Source organism: Heterodontus francisci, chromosome 14 (assembly GCF_036365525.1).
Source record: "Heterodontus francisci isolate sHetFra1 chromosome 14, sHetFra1.hap1, whole genome shotgun sequence".
Classification (NCBI taxonomy): domain Eukaryota; kingdom Metazoa; phylum Chordata; class Chondrichthyes; order Heterodontiformes; family Heterodontidae; genus Heterodontus; species Heterodontus francisci.
This window is the reverse complement of record NC_090384.1, coordinates 58,190,613-58,207,430: the sequence shown is the minus strand read 5'-3', so window position 1 is coordinate 58,207,430 and position 16,818 is coordinate 58,190,613. Positions and strand designations below refer to the sequence as shown.

Genomic DNA, 16,818 nt, shown 5'->3' with positions numbered 1-16,818 from the left:
GTATGCGCAAATGGGCAGCTCTCCAATTTATGTTCATGCAAGTGCACAAGTTAAATGGGACCATTTGACTAAGCAGTTTGGCTCACTGGTCAGCCCTTGAAACAACTATTCCGCACATCTATGGGATATGCCTGTTAGGCCTTCTCTGAAATGTTAGCCAAAGAAACTTTAAGGATTATTGAGATAGGTTCAAATGCCTTGATAAAGGCTAATTCAGGAGCAATGATTCCATCTTTAATAACTTGACTTCAAAGGATTTAATGACCTGTGGTAGCACCCAGTTAATATAATTCTATTGTCTATCACTTTAGCACAGTCATTAACACTTAGTGTAAACAGGTTAACAAGTGTATTAAAAAAGCAAAGAAATGTTATGCAAATTCATTAACCATTAGAGTAAATTAAACCTAGAGCTAGTCCAGACCTGATGCCAACTCTTAGGAGAAGCCAAGAATCAAGTTGTTAGGTTCAATTTAAGTTTACTTTTCAGGAAGTAAAATGCTCCAAAATTGCAAACTATTAGATTCTTTTCAAAAAATCAACTTTTCATTTAACATATCTTCATAATTAAGAAAACAAAGTTATAAAAAAACTTCCATTATGTATAGGAATCACACACTATGGGGAGAATTTTATGCAGTCTGCTGCAACAGATTTGATGGCGTGCGGGGTAATATAATTAGGCAGGAGGCAGTCTTTCGTATTCCCGACAGCGGGATATTTTAGAAAAATTAAGTTGTCGGCGGGTTTGCGGTTTTTCCTGGGTTCCCCCAACATGGTGCCGGATTTCAGCTTTGCATTCATTTACATGCTATGAATACTCATTACTCTACGTATAGTTAGGATTTAGTCCTACCTGCCAGATTAACATAAGAACATAACAACTAGGAGCAGGAGGAGGCAATTTAACCCCTCGGAGCCTGCTCCGCCATTCAATACGATCATGGCTGATCTCATCTCGGCCTCAACTCCACTTTCCTGCCTGTTCTCCATAACCCTTCAACCCATTACTAATTAAAAATCTGTCTAACTCCTCCTTAAATTTACTCAATGCCTCGCATCCATCGCACTCAGGGTAGTGAATTCCACAGACTCACGACCCTTTGAGAGAAGTAATTTCTCCGCATCTCTGTCTTAAATCTGCTACCCTTTATCCTAAAACTATGACCTCTCGTTCTAGATTGCCCCACAAGAGGAAACATCCTCTCTACGTCTACTTTGTCAATCCCCTTAATCATCTTATACACCTCAATTAGATCTCCTCTCATCCTTCTAAACTCTAGAGAGTAAAGGCCTAAACTGCTCAATCTCTCTTCATAAGACAAATCACTCATCTCTGGAATCAATCTAGTGAACCTCCTCTGAATTGCCTCCAATGCAACTACATCCCTCCTCAAGTAAGGGGACCAAAACTGTACGCAACACTCCAGGTGCGGTCTCACTAATGCCTTGTACAGTTGCAGCAACACTTCCCTACTTTTATACTCTATTCCTTTAGCAATAAATGCCAAAATTCCATTTGCCTTCCTTGTCACATGCTGCACCTGCATACTAGTTTTCTGCGATTCATGCACGAGGACACCCAGATCCCTCTGCACCGAAGCACTCTGAAGTTTCTCTCCATTTAGATAATAATTTGCCTCTCTATTCTTCCGACCAAAATGGATAACCTTACACTTATCCACGTTAAACTCCATCTGCCAAATTTGGCCCATTCACCTAACCTATCCATGTCCATTTGTAAATTTCTTATTTCTTTATTACAACTTACTATCCCACCTATTTTAGTGTCATCTGCAAATTTGGCTATAGTACCTTCTATCCCTGCATCTAAGTCATTAGTATAGATTGTAAATAGCTGGGGCCTGAGGGCTGAACCCTGTGGCACCCCACTAATTACATCTTGCCAGCCAGAAAAAGACCCATTTATCCCGACTCTCTGTTTTCTGTTGGTTAGCCAATCCTCTATCCAAGCTAATAAATTGCCCCTAACCCCATGTGATCTTACCTTGTGTATTAACCTTTTGTGCGGCACCTTATCAAATGCCTTCTGGAAGTCTAGATATACTACATCGACAGGATCCCCACTATCCACTTTGCTTGTTACAGTTTCGAAGAACTCTAGCAAATTAGTCAAATTTACAATTTACCCTTCATAAAACCATGCTGACTCTGATGGATTGTGTTTTGACTTTCTAAATGTCCTATTATTACTTCCTTAATAATGGATTCTAACAATTTCCCAAAGACAGATGTTAAACTAACTGGTCTATAGTTTCCTACTTTCTGCTTCCCTCCCTTTTTGAATAATGGTGTTATATTAGCTTTTTTCCAATCCACTGGAACCTTTCCCGCATCCAGGGAATTTTGGAATATTATAACCAATGGATCCACTATCTCCGCTGCCACTTCCTTTAAGACCCTAGGATGTAGGCCATCAGGCCATAGGGACTTGTCTGCCTTCAATCCCAATAGTTTGATCAGTAATTTTTCCCTAGTGATGATGATTGTACTAAGTTCCTCCCTTTCTATAACCTCTGCATTTCCTGTTACTTTTGGGATGGTACTAGTGTCCTCCACCATGAAAACTGAGGCAAAATACTGATTTAGTGTTTCCGCCATTTCTGTGTTCCCCTCTATTAACTCCCCTGTCTCATCCTCCAAAGGACCAACATTCACTTTAGCTACTCTCTTCCCTTTTATATGCTTACAGAAGCATTTGCTATCTGTTTTTATATTTTGCACTAGTTTTCTTTCATAATTTACCTTTGCTCTTTTTATTACTTTTTTAGTGACCCTATGTTGATCTTTAAAAGTTTCCCAATCTTCCAGCCTGCCACTGGCCTTTGCAATATGGTATGCTGTAGCTTTTGTCTTTATGTTATCCTTAACTTCCTTGCTTAGCCATGAATGTTTTTTCCCCCTCTTACAATCTTTCTTCCTCTCTGGAATATATTTTAGTTGGGAGGAAGTGACTATCTCCTTAAACATCTGCCACTGCTCATCAACTGTCCTACATTTTAGTCTTCCTGCCCAGTCCACTAGGGCCAAATCTGTCCTCATGCCTATGTAATTACCTTTGTTTAACTCCGGAACACTCGTGTGGGACTCCAGTTTCTTGCCCTCAAACTGAATTTGAAATTCTAGCATGCCATGATCACTCTTCTCTGGAGGATCCTTTACTATGAGATCATTAATCAATCCCCCATCATTACACATTACCAAATCTAGAATAGCCTGCTCCCCAGTTGGTTCCACAACATATTGCTCCAAAAAACAATCTCTAATACATTCAATGAACTCTCCCTTGAAGCTACCCTTGCCAATTTGATTAATCCAGTCTATATGTATATTAAAATCACCCATGATTATTGCCATACCTTTCTTACAAGCCCCCAGTATTTCCTGGTTTATACTGTGCCCCACTGCAGAACTGCTGTTTGGGAACCTACAGATTACACCCACCAGGGACTTACTTCCCTTGCTATTTCTTATTTCTACCCAGACTGATTCTACATCTTGATCTCCAGTGCCTATATAATTTCTCACTAACTACTCATTAACTGAATGACAAGCGATATTCCTATGCCACCCAGTTCACGAATGTTTCAACATTGAGTGCAACAGTTGGATTTCTACAATTGAGTCTCAGGACTGTGCTCTTCTCTCTTTCACTCAGCCACTAAACTATCACCAACATTGGAATGGATGTTTGCCTCCGGGCTGGGCACTAGCAAGGGTGAATCATCTTCGGGGATGGCGGCGATGGCATGAGCGGCAGCTATGTGTAAGAGCCGAGAAGGATAGTTGGGGAGGGAAGGGTGGGGTCTCGGTTGCATGGAGGAGCAGGGGAGGGTGCAGGGTGGAGGGCAGAGGCCAGCTGTGTAGTAGCTGATTTTGATGATGAGGTTGGCTGTGTGCGGTTACAGGGGGTGGTGGTATGTTCCTGTCAGAAAACTGATGGTCATGAGAGGTCTAAAAGGAGGGAGGATAGTCGGAGTCCTGTGTGTCCACATCAAGGTACTGGCTGGCAGAAGGTACAGTCACAGTCACAGGGGGCAATAGTATATGCAAGGGGGAGGGGGTAGGTCGAGACTTATGGTTGGGTATTCAAGGTCATCATAGGGAAGGGATTGGGAATCTGTAACTAATCAAGGTGGATTCTTGGAGGTTCAACGGTGCAAGCAGCACAAGAGGGTGAGGCTGCTCAGAATGAAGCTATCCAGGAAAGGCATTATTGAAGACGGGCGCTGGCATGTAATCGTATCCTCAAAACAAGGACACATTACCGTCAGATATCAGAGGTAATGCCAGAGAAGCATGAGAATGTGACTTGCAATGGAGACAGAAATGTATACGATCCTTCAGCATTACCTGCAGCCACCTGTTTTCAATGGGAACCCCATGCCTCTTATTCTCAAGGTTACTATTGCACTCAAGTTCTTTGCTACCAGGATCAATAGGCGACGTATGTGGCATCTCGTAGTCTGCAACCCGCTGGTGCATCAAAGAGGTAACAAATGCCCTTTTTCAACATGCCAATGATTTCATCTACTTAACTGTAGATGAAGACAGCCAGGCAGCAAGGCCTGTGGCCTTTGGTGCCATCGCTGGCTTCCCTAGAGTGCAAGGCGTACTCATATGGCCATTAGAGCTCCCTGGGACCAACCTGCTGTCTTGATTAATTGCAAAGGCTTCTACACTTTAAACGTGCAACTGGTTTCGGACCACAGGAGAAGAATCATGCATGTTTGTACACATTCCCCAGGGAGCTGTCATGACTCCTACATTTTGAGGAACCCCCAGCTGCCAGCAGTTTTCAAGGAACCAGTCAAAGTGGACGGATGGATCCTGGGTGACAAGGTTACCCATTTTGGACATGATTGATGACACCGGTACATCTTCCCCAAAGCGTTGCTGAAGAGAGGTACAATGTTGCTCATGCATCCATCAGAGTCATCTTTGAACACACCATTGGCTTGCTAAAAATAAGATTCTGTTGCCATGACCAGTCTGGAGGGGTTCTTCCCTATGCGCACAGAGGGTGTCACGAATAATCGTTATCTGCTGTGCCTTGCACAACTTGCAATTAGACACGGCAACATTTTGCAAGTGGAGTAACAGGAAGAACAGCAGTTCTCCTCAGATGAGGATGACGATGAAGAGGGTGTGGGGAGGACAGCAATGACAAATATGAGAGTCATGGAGAGACATGCAAGGGACATCAGGGAGAACCTAATTTATGCACGTTTCAGCCAACAATAAGTCACATCATCAAGGTACGTTGGGAGGAGAAACATAACAATTCCCCGCAGAAATTCCCTTTTGTATGAGGTCTTATTCATCTCTGCAATCTGAATGAAGCATGGCTGCACTTTCATGTGATTGGCATTTGAAATCATCCATGGGCTACAATGAATGTGACTACATACCACTGCAAGCAGCATTAAGTTATGACCGTAGAAAATGAAAGCAAGGCATGACAATATTGGAAAAAGTTATTAATCATCAATAGGAAAGCAGCCATCATTGAAGAGTGAAGGCTAAAATTCCAGTAAGATATGGACACTGACATTTCCTGAGATGCTTTGCAAGCATCATTGCTGTCCTGCCATAGGCCTCCAAAAAACCTCTTTGTATCCATCTGTAACCAAGCAAAACATTACTGAGATTGGATCAGGTTTTGCAAGAAATAAAAATGTTTGATATGTCTTTGCATTTGTTGACATTTCTACATCACCTATGCCACCTTCATGCTCAAAACTGTTTCCATTTCTTTTCTTGCCACTATGTCTAGGTGCTAGCCTGACATTAGCAGCTGAGGTGGAAGCAGTCTGCTCAGTGCACTGCCCCGATACTGTGGATGACCATGGTGGGCGTCCTCTGGAGGAACGGGGCCTTGATGGCTCCATCCTACTGGGGGTGTGCAACCATGGAGCTTGAGTATCCCCAGTGTGCTCAACCGCTGGAGGTAAGGGGTGGGGGGGGGGGGTCAATGTTGGGGGGAAGGACGAGACGCTGCTTTCCCTGGGGGCTCCTGAGAGGAAGGTCCCAGGGCAGCTGGCGCGCACTCCTCCTCCACCTGTGTGCACAATGGCACCTGCCTGTCTCTCTGAGGGAAAGGAGCACCTGGAGGGAGGTCCAGGTTCCTCGTTCCCCTCTTGCTAGACTGTGCTGATTGAAGCCCACGGCAACAGCGATGGAGTGCAAGTTAGATCCCATATGGCTCGAGTACTCAACCAGACTCACCATGGAGCTCGCCAAACTCTTGACTGAGGAAGCCATATGCTCAAAAGCCTGGGACATGGCAGACATCATGGCTTGCATGGACTCCTCCATGGCATGCTAAGCCATGCATGAACTCTGGCATCTCTGACATATTTTCCACATGGCTTTGCTGCACATCCAGCAGACTTCTCGTAGCAACAAATAGAGGATCATCATGAGCGTGGGGCTGAGCAGGGGCCTGGGCCCCAGCAGTCCTCCGATTGTCAGGGGACCCAGCTGGCACATGCTGCCTCAGCTACTGGGACGTGCCTGTGTCATGCACGCCAGATTGTGACCGGGATTTTACTCTTAAACCCTCTGTGGACCATGTGCATGTATCTTTGCAGGCGGAGGTAGAAGAAGAGGCTGGTGATGATGCACCCTCTGGGGATTTGGCTTCTTCTTCCTCCCCGGAAAAGGATTCTTGGGTCAAGAATTCTGCTACTCGAGTACGAGCACCTGCAGTGGAGACACAAACAGAGGCACTTCACATGAGTTCACACAATTTTCTTCAGTTTCCAAAAATGACTGCAAGAGCAGAGATGACACTTCATCCTTACGTATCCACTTTCTTAAAGACACCTAGCCATGTAAGAAATCAATGGAGCAGCCTTGTCAGGACCACTTACCTTCGCTGATCTGAGCAAGTCATTGATTCGCTTGCAGCACTGCACCCATGTTCTAAGAGTGACCCCATGGATCAAGACCTCCTCCGCTACCTCCATCCAGGCCACCTTTGGTGAGGCGAGATGGTCTCCTGACTCCACCTGCAGGGAAGAGGACCTCCCGTCCTTCCCTGACAGCCTGGAGGAGAACCTGCAGGGAGGCATCACTAAACCGTAGGGCAGGATGCTGCCTGCTGGCTACCAGGAGATTCACTTTGGCTATAGGGAAAATAAATGATATGAAGTTGATTGTGAGTTTCACAAAATAAGGGAGGCAAAAACATTTTGATTTAAGTGAAAGCTTCAACGAAGTTATTCTGACGATATTCACATGAAAGGAAGGCTGCTGCTCCTTGAGGCTGCAAGCACAGTATGTTTTATATCTGTGGTATTCATGGTGCTTGGGGCAGTGATGGTGGTTTCCACCAATGAAAGGCCACCCCCACCACACGATCCCACTTGTTCCCCGTGGCTGATTTAAATACAAAATTGCGTGGGAAATGGGATTTGAGGCGGGAGCAGAAGTTACGACGACCTCCGGTCCCGCTGTCGGGATCGGCGTGGCACTAATAAGATGCGACCCTATGTGTCTCCATTGTGTATGATGGAAGTCCTTGACAAGCAGAATTGGCTCAAAACATATAAATTGCATGGCTTGGAGGGTATTCCACCTCTGCCACAAACTGAAATAGCTCTTCCCAAAGTCACTAATGACATCCTATGTGACTGTGACAAAGGCAAACCTTCCCTCCTCGTCCTGCTCAACTTGTCTGCAGCCTTTGACACAGTTAACCATACCATCCTCCTCCAACGCCTTTCCTGTCATCCAGCTGGTTGGGACTGCTCTCACCTGGCTCCATTCTTATCTACCTAATCGTTACCAGAGAATCACTTGCAATGGCTTCTCTTCCTGCTTCTGCACTGTTACCTCTGGTGCTTCCCAAGGATCTATCCTTGCCCCTCTATTTCTCATCTACATGCTGCCCCTCGGTGACATCATCCAAAAGCACAACATTAGATTTCACATGCATGCTGATGACACTCAGTTCTACCTCACCACCACTTTTCTCAACTCCTCCATTGTTGTTAAATTATCAGACTGTTTAACTGACATCCAGTACTGGATGAGCAGAAATTTCCTCCAATTAAGTGTTGGGAACATTGAAGCCAATGTTTTCAGTCCCCGATCCAAATGCCATTTCCAGCCACTGACTCCAATCCTCTCCCTGGCAACAGTCTGAGATTAACCCAGTCAGTTAATCCATCAACCTTGGTGTCACATTTGATTCTGAGATGAGCTTCTGACCACATATTATGCCATCACTAAGACCTCCTACTTCCACTTCCAGAACATCACCCGATTTTGCCGCTATCTCAGCTCATCTGCTCATTCATGTCTTCTTTACCTCGAGACTTGACTATTCCAATGCACTCCTGGATGGTCTCCCACATTCTACTCACCATAAACCTGAGGTCATCCAAAACTCTGCTGCCCGTGTCTTAACTCGCACCAAGTGCCAGGCAATGACCATCTCCAACAAGAGAGAATCTAATCATCTCCCCTTGACATTCAATGGCATTACCAACGCTGAATCCCCAACTATCAACATCCTGGGGGTTACCATTGACCAGAAACTGAACTGGAGTAGCCATATAAATACCATGGCTACAAAAGCAGGTCAGAGGCTAGGAATCCTGCGGCAAGTAACTCACCTCCTAACTCCCCAAAGCCTGTCCACCATCTACAAGGCACAAGTCAGGAGTGTGATGGAATACTCTCCACTTGCTTGGATGGGTGCAGCTCCAACAACACTCAAGAAGCCCGACACCATCCAGAACAAAGCAGCCCACTTGATTGGCACACCATGCACAAACATTCACTCCCTCCACCACCGACGCACAGTGGCAGCAGTGTGTACCATCTACAAGATGCACTGCAGCAATGCACCAAGGCTCCTTAGACAGCACCTTCCAAACCCGCGACCTCTACCACCTCGAAGGACAAGAGCAGCAGATGCATGGGAACATCATCACCTGCAAATTCCCATCCAAGTCACACACCATCCTGACTTGGAACTATATCGCCGTTCCTTCACTGTCGCTGGGTCAACATCCTGGAACTCCCTTCCTAACAGCACTGTGGGTGTACCTACCTCACATGGACTGCAGTGGTTCAAGAACGCAGCTCATCACCACCTTCTCAAGGGCAATTAGGGATGGGCAATAAATGCTGGCAAAGCCAGTGACGCCCACATCCCATGAATGAATAAAAAAAAAATTGCTGTCCCCCTATCACCCTTGTGCTCACTGACCTACATTGGCTCCCAGTCAAGTAACACTTTGATTTTAAAATTCTGATCCTTGTTTTCAAATCGCTCCATGGCCTCACCCCTCCCTACCTCTGTAATCTCCTCCAACCCCACAACCCTCCGAGTTATCTGCACTCTGCTAATTCTGGCCTCTTGTATATCCCTGATTTTAATCGTGCCACTATTAATGGCTGCGCCTTCAGTTGCCAAGGCCCAAAGCTCTGGAATACCCTCCCTTCTCCTCTCTGTCACTCCATCTCACTTTCCTCCTTTAAGACACTCCTAAAAACCTACCTCTTTGACCAAGCTTTTGGTCATCTGACCGAATATCGCTTTTTGTGGCTCGATGTCATACTTGTTTTATAATGCTCCTGTGAAGCACCTTGGGACATTTTATTAAGTTATGGGTGCTATACAAATATAAGTTGTTGTTGTTGTTTCTCCTAGAATTCTGAGAGAATCTTAGGAAAAGCTTGGAGGAGGCAGCTCAGAAATTGCAGAATAAGTTGGGCAAAATAAAGTATGGAAGTGGACAGAACAATGGCAGATGAAATTTACCGTAAAATGTGTACATGCTGAAAATAGAGAAAAAGTAAATAACATATGTCATTCACAAATGGTATTTACAATAGCTGAGGATGTAGTTGAAAAAGATCTAGTAGACTTAAGACTCACACGATCAACCAATATAGAGTAGCAACCAGCTGAGATATTAACATTTTGAATGAAGTAGTCAAAACAGTACAAAACATCCAGAGATGTATTGACCAAATGTTATAGTTCTCTTGTTAGATCATACCAGTCCTGATCACCAAGAAACAAGAGAGACATTCAAGCACTGGAGGCAATGCAGAGGAGAGGCACAAGACTGATCCCTATTATCAGGGGTCAGGTTATGAGGAAAGACTTGAGAAATTTGGGCTAATCTGTCTAGAGTCGAGGTATCTGAGAGTTGATGTAAAGATGTTTAATAGGTAAGATAGAAAATGTTACTTGGCATATACTGCAGTAAGATGATTCGGAGAATGCCTCCTCCTCGAAAGGAGTTATTTTAGCTAGTATTAAAGTAAACACATAGAGACCCTCATGGCCTCTTAAACTCAGATTTAGTGTGCCCTGCAAAATGTGTGCTGGGAATGGCTATTTGCCAAGGCCAAGCTAGTCCGCAGTTGTGCTGACTGTGCACAATCTTGCAAGGTCGGGTCAGTTCAATAATTAGCAGAAGCTTTGGCCTTGTGTCAGTAGTTGGTCTAATAATGCAAGCAAAAAATATGGCTGGGAGCTCAAAATTAATAGGATGTGGCCACTTAAAAAATGCAAATGGAGATGAACATGGTTTCAAGTTGTTATTAAGAGTCAAATGGATTCAAAATATTTTCAGCCTTTGCTTAGGTTAAAGGAAATAAAATGAAGAACATCCAATGTAACAACACAAAAAAAAGTCAGTGGTCAAGTGATGGAGCAGCACAGTACCCAGTGCAATGTTTGATGGCTGCCAAAATGGACTCATTTTGCATGAGCTGAGTGTGAGGTGAGTTGCACCATTTAGTGCTCCAGCACTTCCTAGCACCTTGCTAATAATGATGTCCGAGACAAGCTGCATGGTCCATCAGTACATTGGTACCATCTATGACGATCTCCATTCTTAGGAACCTTGCTAACTGAGCAAAGCTCTATACTTTTTAAGAGCTGAAGTCTCCTTTTCACATGAGAAGTAATGAATATGTCATCAGTTACAATCAGGGCTTCTGCCACTTTCTTGATGCATCTATAGACAACGAACTGACTAATATACATAAATTGTGGTGGTTTGGAAGGATCCAGTGGTCTAAAAGATAAATACAGTAATGACTAACACCATGGGAAGACGCATCCTTTTCATACAAATTGCCTGTATATTTCCCTCCAGGAAATGGCATAGCTTCAAGGCAGCTCACTTTGTGAAATAAAAGTGCTGAAGACAGTCTTCTCTAACATGTGAAGGACAGACTGACTGATCTAATAAATGCAGGTTTTGGAATAAGGTACAAAATTTGTCCAGTACAGTCACACTTGCCTTTCTTGTTCCTTCAAGAACTGCTCTTCACCCTCCAAGTCTAGGAACATCAAAGGAACCTCCAAAGGAATTTACATCCTGTCCACTTTTCTGCTAGGAAATTTGCAGCTGCAAGTCAGATGGTTGTAAGTAACAGAGTTGAAAACAAAAGTTATATAAGGAAAAATCAGGCCTACACAGCAACAAAATTTAATGAACCATTGAAAATGCAGATAAAGAAATATATAACCCAAAAGAGAAAAATTAACTTGTCAACGAAAAATGTACTTCATGTTTAAGAAACCTGCTACTACAGGCCAAGCCATCTACATGCTGTGCCTGTTTTCAAATGGGAGAATACTGCTGCTGCTAAGAAAGTTGCAAGGAAGACTTTCAATGATGACAAACTTACTCAAAGTTATTATGTAAAGTACTGAAAACACAAGGATTTTTCTTCAGCACAAAATGCACCTGTACTTACCCACTGTGAGGCTCCAGACCATTATCAGAGCCTTATGTTCAGTACCATCTGGAAACATTTTTTATTATATTTACATTTCAAGATCAGCTTCAGAAGGATGTGGATTCTGAAAAGGTCCTACAGCACCCAGCTGGGGACAAGCTCACCAAAGACCAAACATGGACGTTTCTTGGTCCTTGTCACTCAACATCATACTAGGTCATCCATTTCTCCATAGAGCCATTTGGTAAAAGGCTTGCTGGGTGATTACTGACCCACTCAGCAGTGAAGTAGCTCAATTACTAAGGGCTGTGGTTTGAAAAATCGAGTAACTCTTCTCCAAGATCTAAAAATATCTGTGTGTTCAAATGGAGGAGTCTATTTTAAGATATCAGAGAAGGATCGAATCAGTTGAAAATTGTGGAAATAAATGCAATCTCTTGGAGGCAGAGAATAAGCCTAGTAGCTAAAAACAGTTACCAGACAGGGTTTTTTTTATTAAAGTCTTGACATGTTATTAAAAGTTTACCCAGATCTTAAGCAAGGATGGAGACTTACAAAGGTTTAGAGAGTTGGGACTTGTCTATGAAATGTTTAGGATGAAGAGATTGGAAATACCTGAAAATGTAACAGTCATCAAAGTTAATCTTTCCAGTTGGCACATTGAACGCAGCTGATGCACCCAGATACATTATTTATTTATTTAGAGATCCAGCACTGAAACAGGCCCTTCGGCCCACCGAGTCTGTGCCGACCAACAACCACCCATTTATACTAACCCTACAGTAATCCCATATTCCCTACCACCTACCTACACTAGGGGCAATTTACAATGGCCAATTTACCTATCACCTGCAAGTCTTTGGCTGTGGGAGGAAACCGGAGCACCCGGCAAAATCCCACACGGTCACAGGGAGAACTTGCAAACTCCGCACAGGCAGTACCCAGAATCGAACCCAGGTCCCTGGAGCTGTGAGGCTGCGGTGCTAACCACTGCGCCACTGTGCCGCCCACATTAGGTGCTAAAGAGTGTCCAAGTTGGCCAAGATAAGGTCTTGAGCTGCAATACCTGTTTAGCTGCCTTTAGTGCAAGAATCCAGCTTGGTACAGGTGTTGAAACGCACACTAGAAATGGCCACATCGAGGATTGTTAGGACTCTGATGGCCAATTAAATTGGCTCCAAGCATTCAGTAAAGAGGCTGCACTCCATTTTACTGGCTGGCACTGCAATTATCAACCTCTTTCAAGAGCGACCAGCTGAACAGGAGTAAATAAGTCATTGGTAAAGATTTTGAATGCTACTTAAATCCACGCTCAGCTTTCACTGTTCACTTGCTGCTGGAGATCGACTGACTACATTGCATTTGAAGAGGTCTTTGAGTACACAGTGGGAGACTTTCTGGGACACTTTGTCAAGACTTCACCAACACTCTATCAGCATTTATTCGGGAAATTCTCTGAGGACTTCACCTAAAGAGAGTGAATGCTGTGCTACTGTACCTTAATTGGAGACCTTATAGGAGTTACTAGGAGAAAGGGAGTGCTTGTTCATGGGGAATTTCTTAGAGCTGCCCCTTGGTCTGGAGGAGGTACTGGCGATGGAGATGACACCAGGCAGAGCAGCACCAGCTGCTGGATAAGAGAGGGACAGGAGAGTGAGGAAGGTTTCAGATTTGTGGTGATTTGCTGCATGCTTCACAATCTGGCGATCACTGGAGACCAGCCATTACCACCAGCAATTATGTCAGAACGTCAAGCTCAGGAGCCACATGAAAGGGCAGGAGGAAGAAGTTGAAGAGGAGGAAGATGATGGGGCCAGGGGCACACCAGAGTGTTCCAGGTAGGCGGGCCACAGCTGGGAGGGGCACTTGCACCTATCTAATTGAAGACCACTTTTGACAGACATCCATCACTATCAGACCTTGGAGCACAATTGCCACATGCTTTAACTTCCATGATTGAGGATCAATCAGACAGTTCACCATCTGTACTCAATCCTTTCAATTCCTTTCCCAATATAAAAAAAAACACCAATTTTGCCATCCAATTACATTAGTCAGTCTTTACCCAGAACAAAAACAAGCCATACAAGCGTGACACAACCAATAGCACTTAGAAATATTAAACTATTCACCCTGGTGCTTACCTATAGTGACTGTCCTATAACATTCTTACCTACTCTGGTGCTTCTGTGAACTGCAAGCTGAGTGGCAGCATCATATGAGGTAGATGGCTGCTGAGAATCTGAAGGAGGCAGTTTAAATGTCCTCCTGCAACACCCTCGAGAGGCTGTGGGACCTGATGGCCACCTCTTCCAGTTCCTCCATGGGTGGGGGCTGAGTTGGTCATGCTTCTGCAAGGATAAAGCTAGAAGGGTTAGGGTGCACTATAGGAGGACATGTGTGACAAGAGCATATGGAGCTTATGAGTGAGGATAAGTTTGGGCACTAGGGATCAGGTATAGTTGTGGATATAGAAGTGTTCAAAGACAAAGTAGATAGAGAGACCTGTGCTGGAGCTTCACCAGGGTGGTCTGGTGCTGCTCTTGGCATGCTCTTCTACACTCCTCATTGAACCAGGATTGCTTGTGGTCTCTCTGCTTGTCTACACTTCTCAATATTGTGCCATTTATTGTATACTGTCCTTCCACATTAGTCCTCTGAAAGTGCATCACTTCATACTTTGCTGCATTGAGTTCCATCTGCCAAGCTTCTGCCCATTTCACCATCCTGTCCATGTCATCTGGAAGCCTATAAGTATCCTCAACACTATCTACTACTTTGCCAACTTTGTATTACCTGCAAGCTTTATAATGATACTCCCTACGCCCAAATCTAGGTTGTTTATAAACCTGAAGAGAGTATTGGACCCAAAACTGACCGTTGGGGAACACCAGTGCAATCCTCCTCCCAGTCAGAAAAACATTCATCCACCGCCACTCTTTGCTTCCTGTCACTGAGCTAGTTTTGTATCCAGAACTGCCACTATCCCCTTAATTCCATGGGCTTCCATCTCCTTAATAAGCCTAAACCTCCTGTGTGGCACTTCCGCGAATGCCCTCTGAAAGTCCATATATATAACATCTACTACACCACCTTGATTGACTTTCTCTGCTCCTTTATCAAATAATTCAATCAAATTAATCAAACACAATTTGCCGTCAACAAATCCATGCTGGCTCTTCTTGATTAGCCCATAGCTTGCCAAATGAAAGTTAATTTTGTCCCTGAAAATGGTTTCCAATAACTTCCCCACCACTGATGTTAGGCTGACTGGCCTGTAGTTTCCTGGCCTATCCCTCTCTCCTTAAGTAGTGATATAACAAATAGATCATAAGTAAAGGAAAAATAAACTATTGGCTAATCATGTACAATTTTGTAATGAATAGATATGCCAGAGAACGTTTCAAACAATACTTCAAGAAGAAGGATGAAATCCTGGCCTTGCAGCTTCCTGTTGATACCAGAGAGTAGCTGGATTCTCATTCGCAGCTATGGGAAGGCTGGAGCAAGCTGGAAACAGGGCAACAGTTAAAGCTGACCGATGACAAACTACTAAAAGCTTAATGCTGGTTGTATGTTGCTGTAGTTATAACTGGACATTGAGATTCACTTTGGATAGTTAGTCATAATCAAGACAATGTAAATTACTAGAAGTGGATCAAAATAATTTCAGATTATTGTATCATTCACATTTCTCATTTATATACTGAAATTGTACATCTTCAGGCAAATACTTCAGTTGGCAAGTTTTGTGTTATCTTCAAACCAATGCTTTGTGATTGGTAATTTGAAGTAATTATTGGAATGTTACATGTTTAGCCCTCTGGTTGTCGGAAAAGTTCAGTTCAAGCTATGCTTATCTTTTCTTTCATTAATGCTCTGCAGCAATCATTCCTATGGCAGTGGTCTTCAGAAATGAGAATTTAAAAGTGCACCAAAATCACAATTTCTAACATCCTAGAAATTTTAAAACTACGTAAATCTGATCCAAAAATTGGAAATGCACAGCAAGTCGATCAGCATCTGAAAGAGAAAAGTGGATGCTATATAAATGCACATTTGTCATCGTGGTTGTTGAATATTTCAGGTTGGTCCCTTCCACAGATCTTCCATCAGGATCCTACTCAAAATGTTACCCTATCTTTCAGGTGTTGTTTGACCCACTGTACATTTCTAACATTTTCAGTTTATATTTTGTAATATTCTATCAGGCTGTATTTTGAATTTGACACAGAACTGTTACTGCAAGCCTCAAAACACTGAAGATAAGTCCAGTTAATTCTTCACTATTCCACTCTTTTTTGCTCTGTGTCATTCCTTATTCTGTTAATAAATGCTGTAATTATTTTGCTACAGTAAGCTATGGAAAGTATACTGTGTACTGTGCTCCATCACTGGTATTGATTAATTTAAAGATTTTTAGAAATCAAGAACTTCTGTAGCTTTAGACAGACTAAAAGGCACTGGACTCAAATCATATTTTGTGCTTTTATAATTACAAGAGCTCAACATGTTTGTATTGTAAAAAAAACTGCAAAACCTGAAATGTTCTGGGATTTTCAAGATTTTTGATTGGTTTGTCAGTTAACAAGGACATTGAAATATTTGAGTTATTGAAGGGGTTAAAATGAATGCTGAAGAAAACTTAGTTGCGGAGTAGCTACAGAACGTAACACTATTCCCCATTCATAGGGCTATTATTTACTAATTGAGTTCGTTTCATTTCAGGTTAACAGCATGAAAATATTAAAAGCATTAAAATGAAGCTGACTCAATCTTTGCAATTTAAGATATTTGTAACATGCTGCCAGTTGAAGGAATGCAAACTGGAAAATAATATACTATGACTACAGCATTTTCACTTTGCAAAGCTGAAAAGATGTGAGTTGTATTTGGAGTTTGAATTCCTGTGTGCACTACTTACACCAATGGTTTTGATTCATTTAAAATAAATCGGTTAATGACTTCGTTAGACACACAAAAGTTTAATATGAATCTGTTAATCAATGTGTTAAAAATGGCGCAAAGAAGAATATCGGTCTCTAGATGAATAATGGTCCTATAAACGGATAATGCTGT

The 16,818-nt window shown here is 43.1% G+C and overlaps 1 protein-coding gene across 2 annotated transcripts in view; it reads left to right on the top strand.

Moving 5' to 3' along the window:
• LOC137377064 (ethanolamine kinase 2-like) overlaps positions 1–16,514 on the top strand; it is a 511,523-nt gene extending 495,009 nt beyond the window's left edge. For both annotated transcript variants that reach the window (XM_068046299.1, XM_068046300.1), the window contains one exon: positions 15,126–16,514. In XM_068046299.1, coding sequence (XP_067902400.1) covers positions 15,126–15,210 — 85 coding nt within the window. In that variant the 3' untranslated portion in view covers positions 15,211–16,514. The remainder of the gene's footprint in view (positions 1–15,125) is intronic.
• The last annotated feature ends 304 nt before the right edge of the window (positions 16,515–16,818 follow it).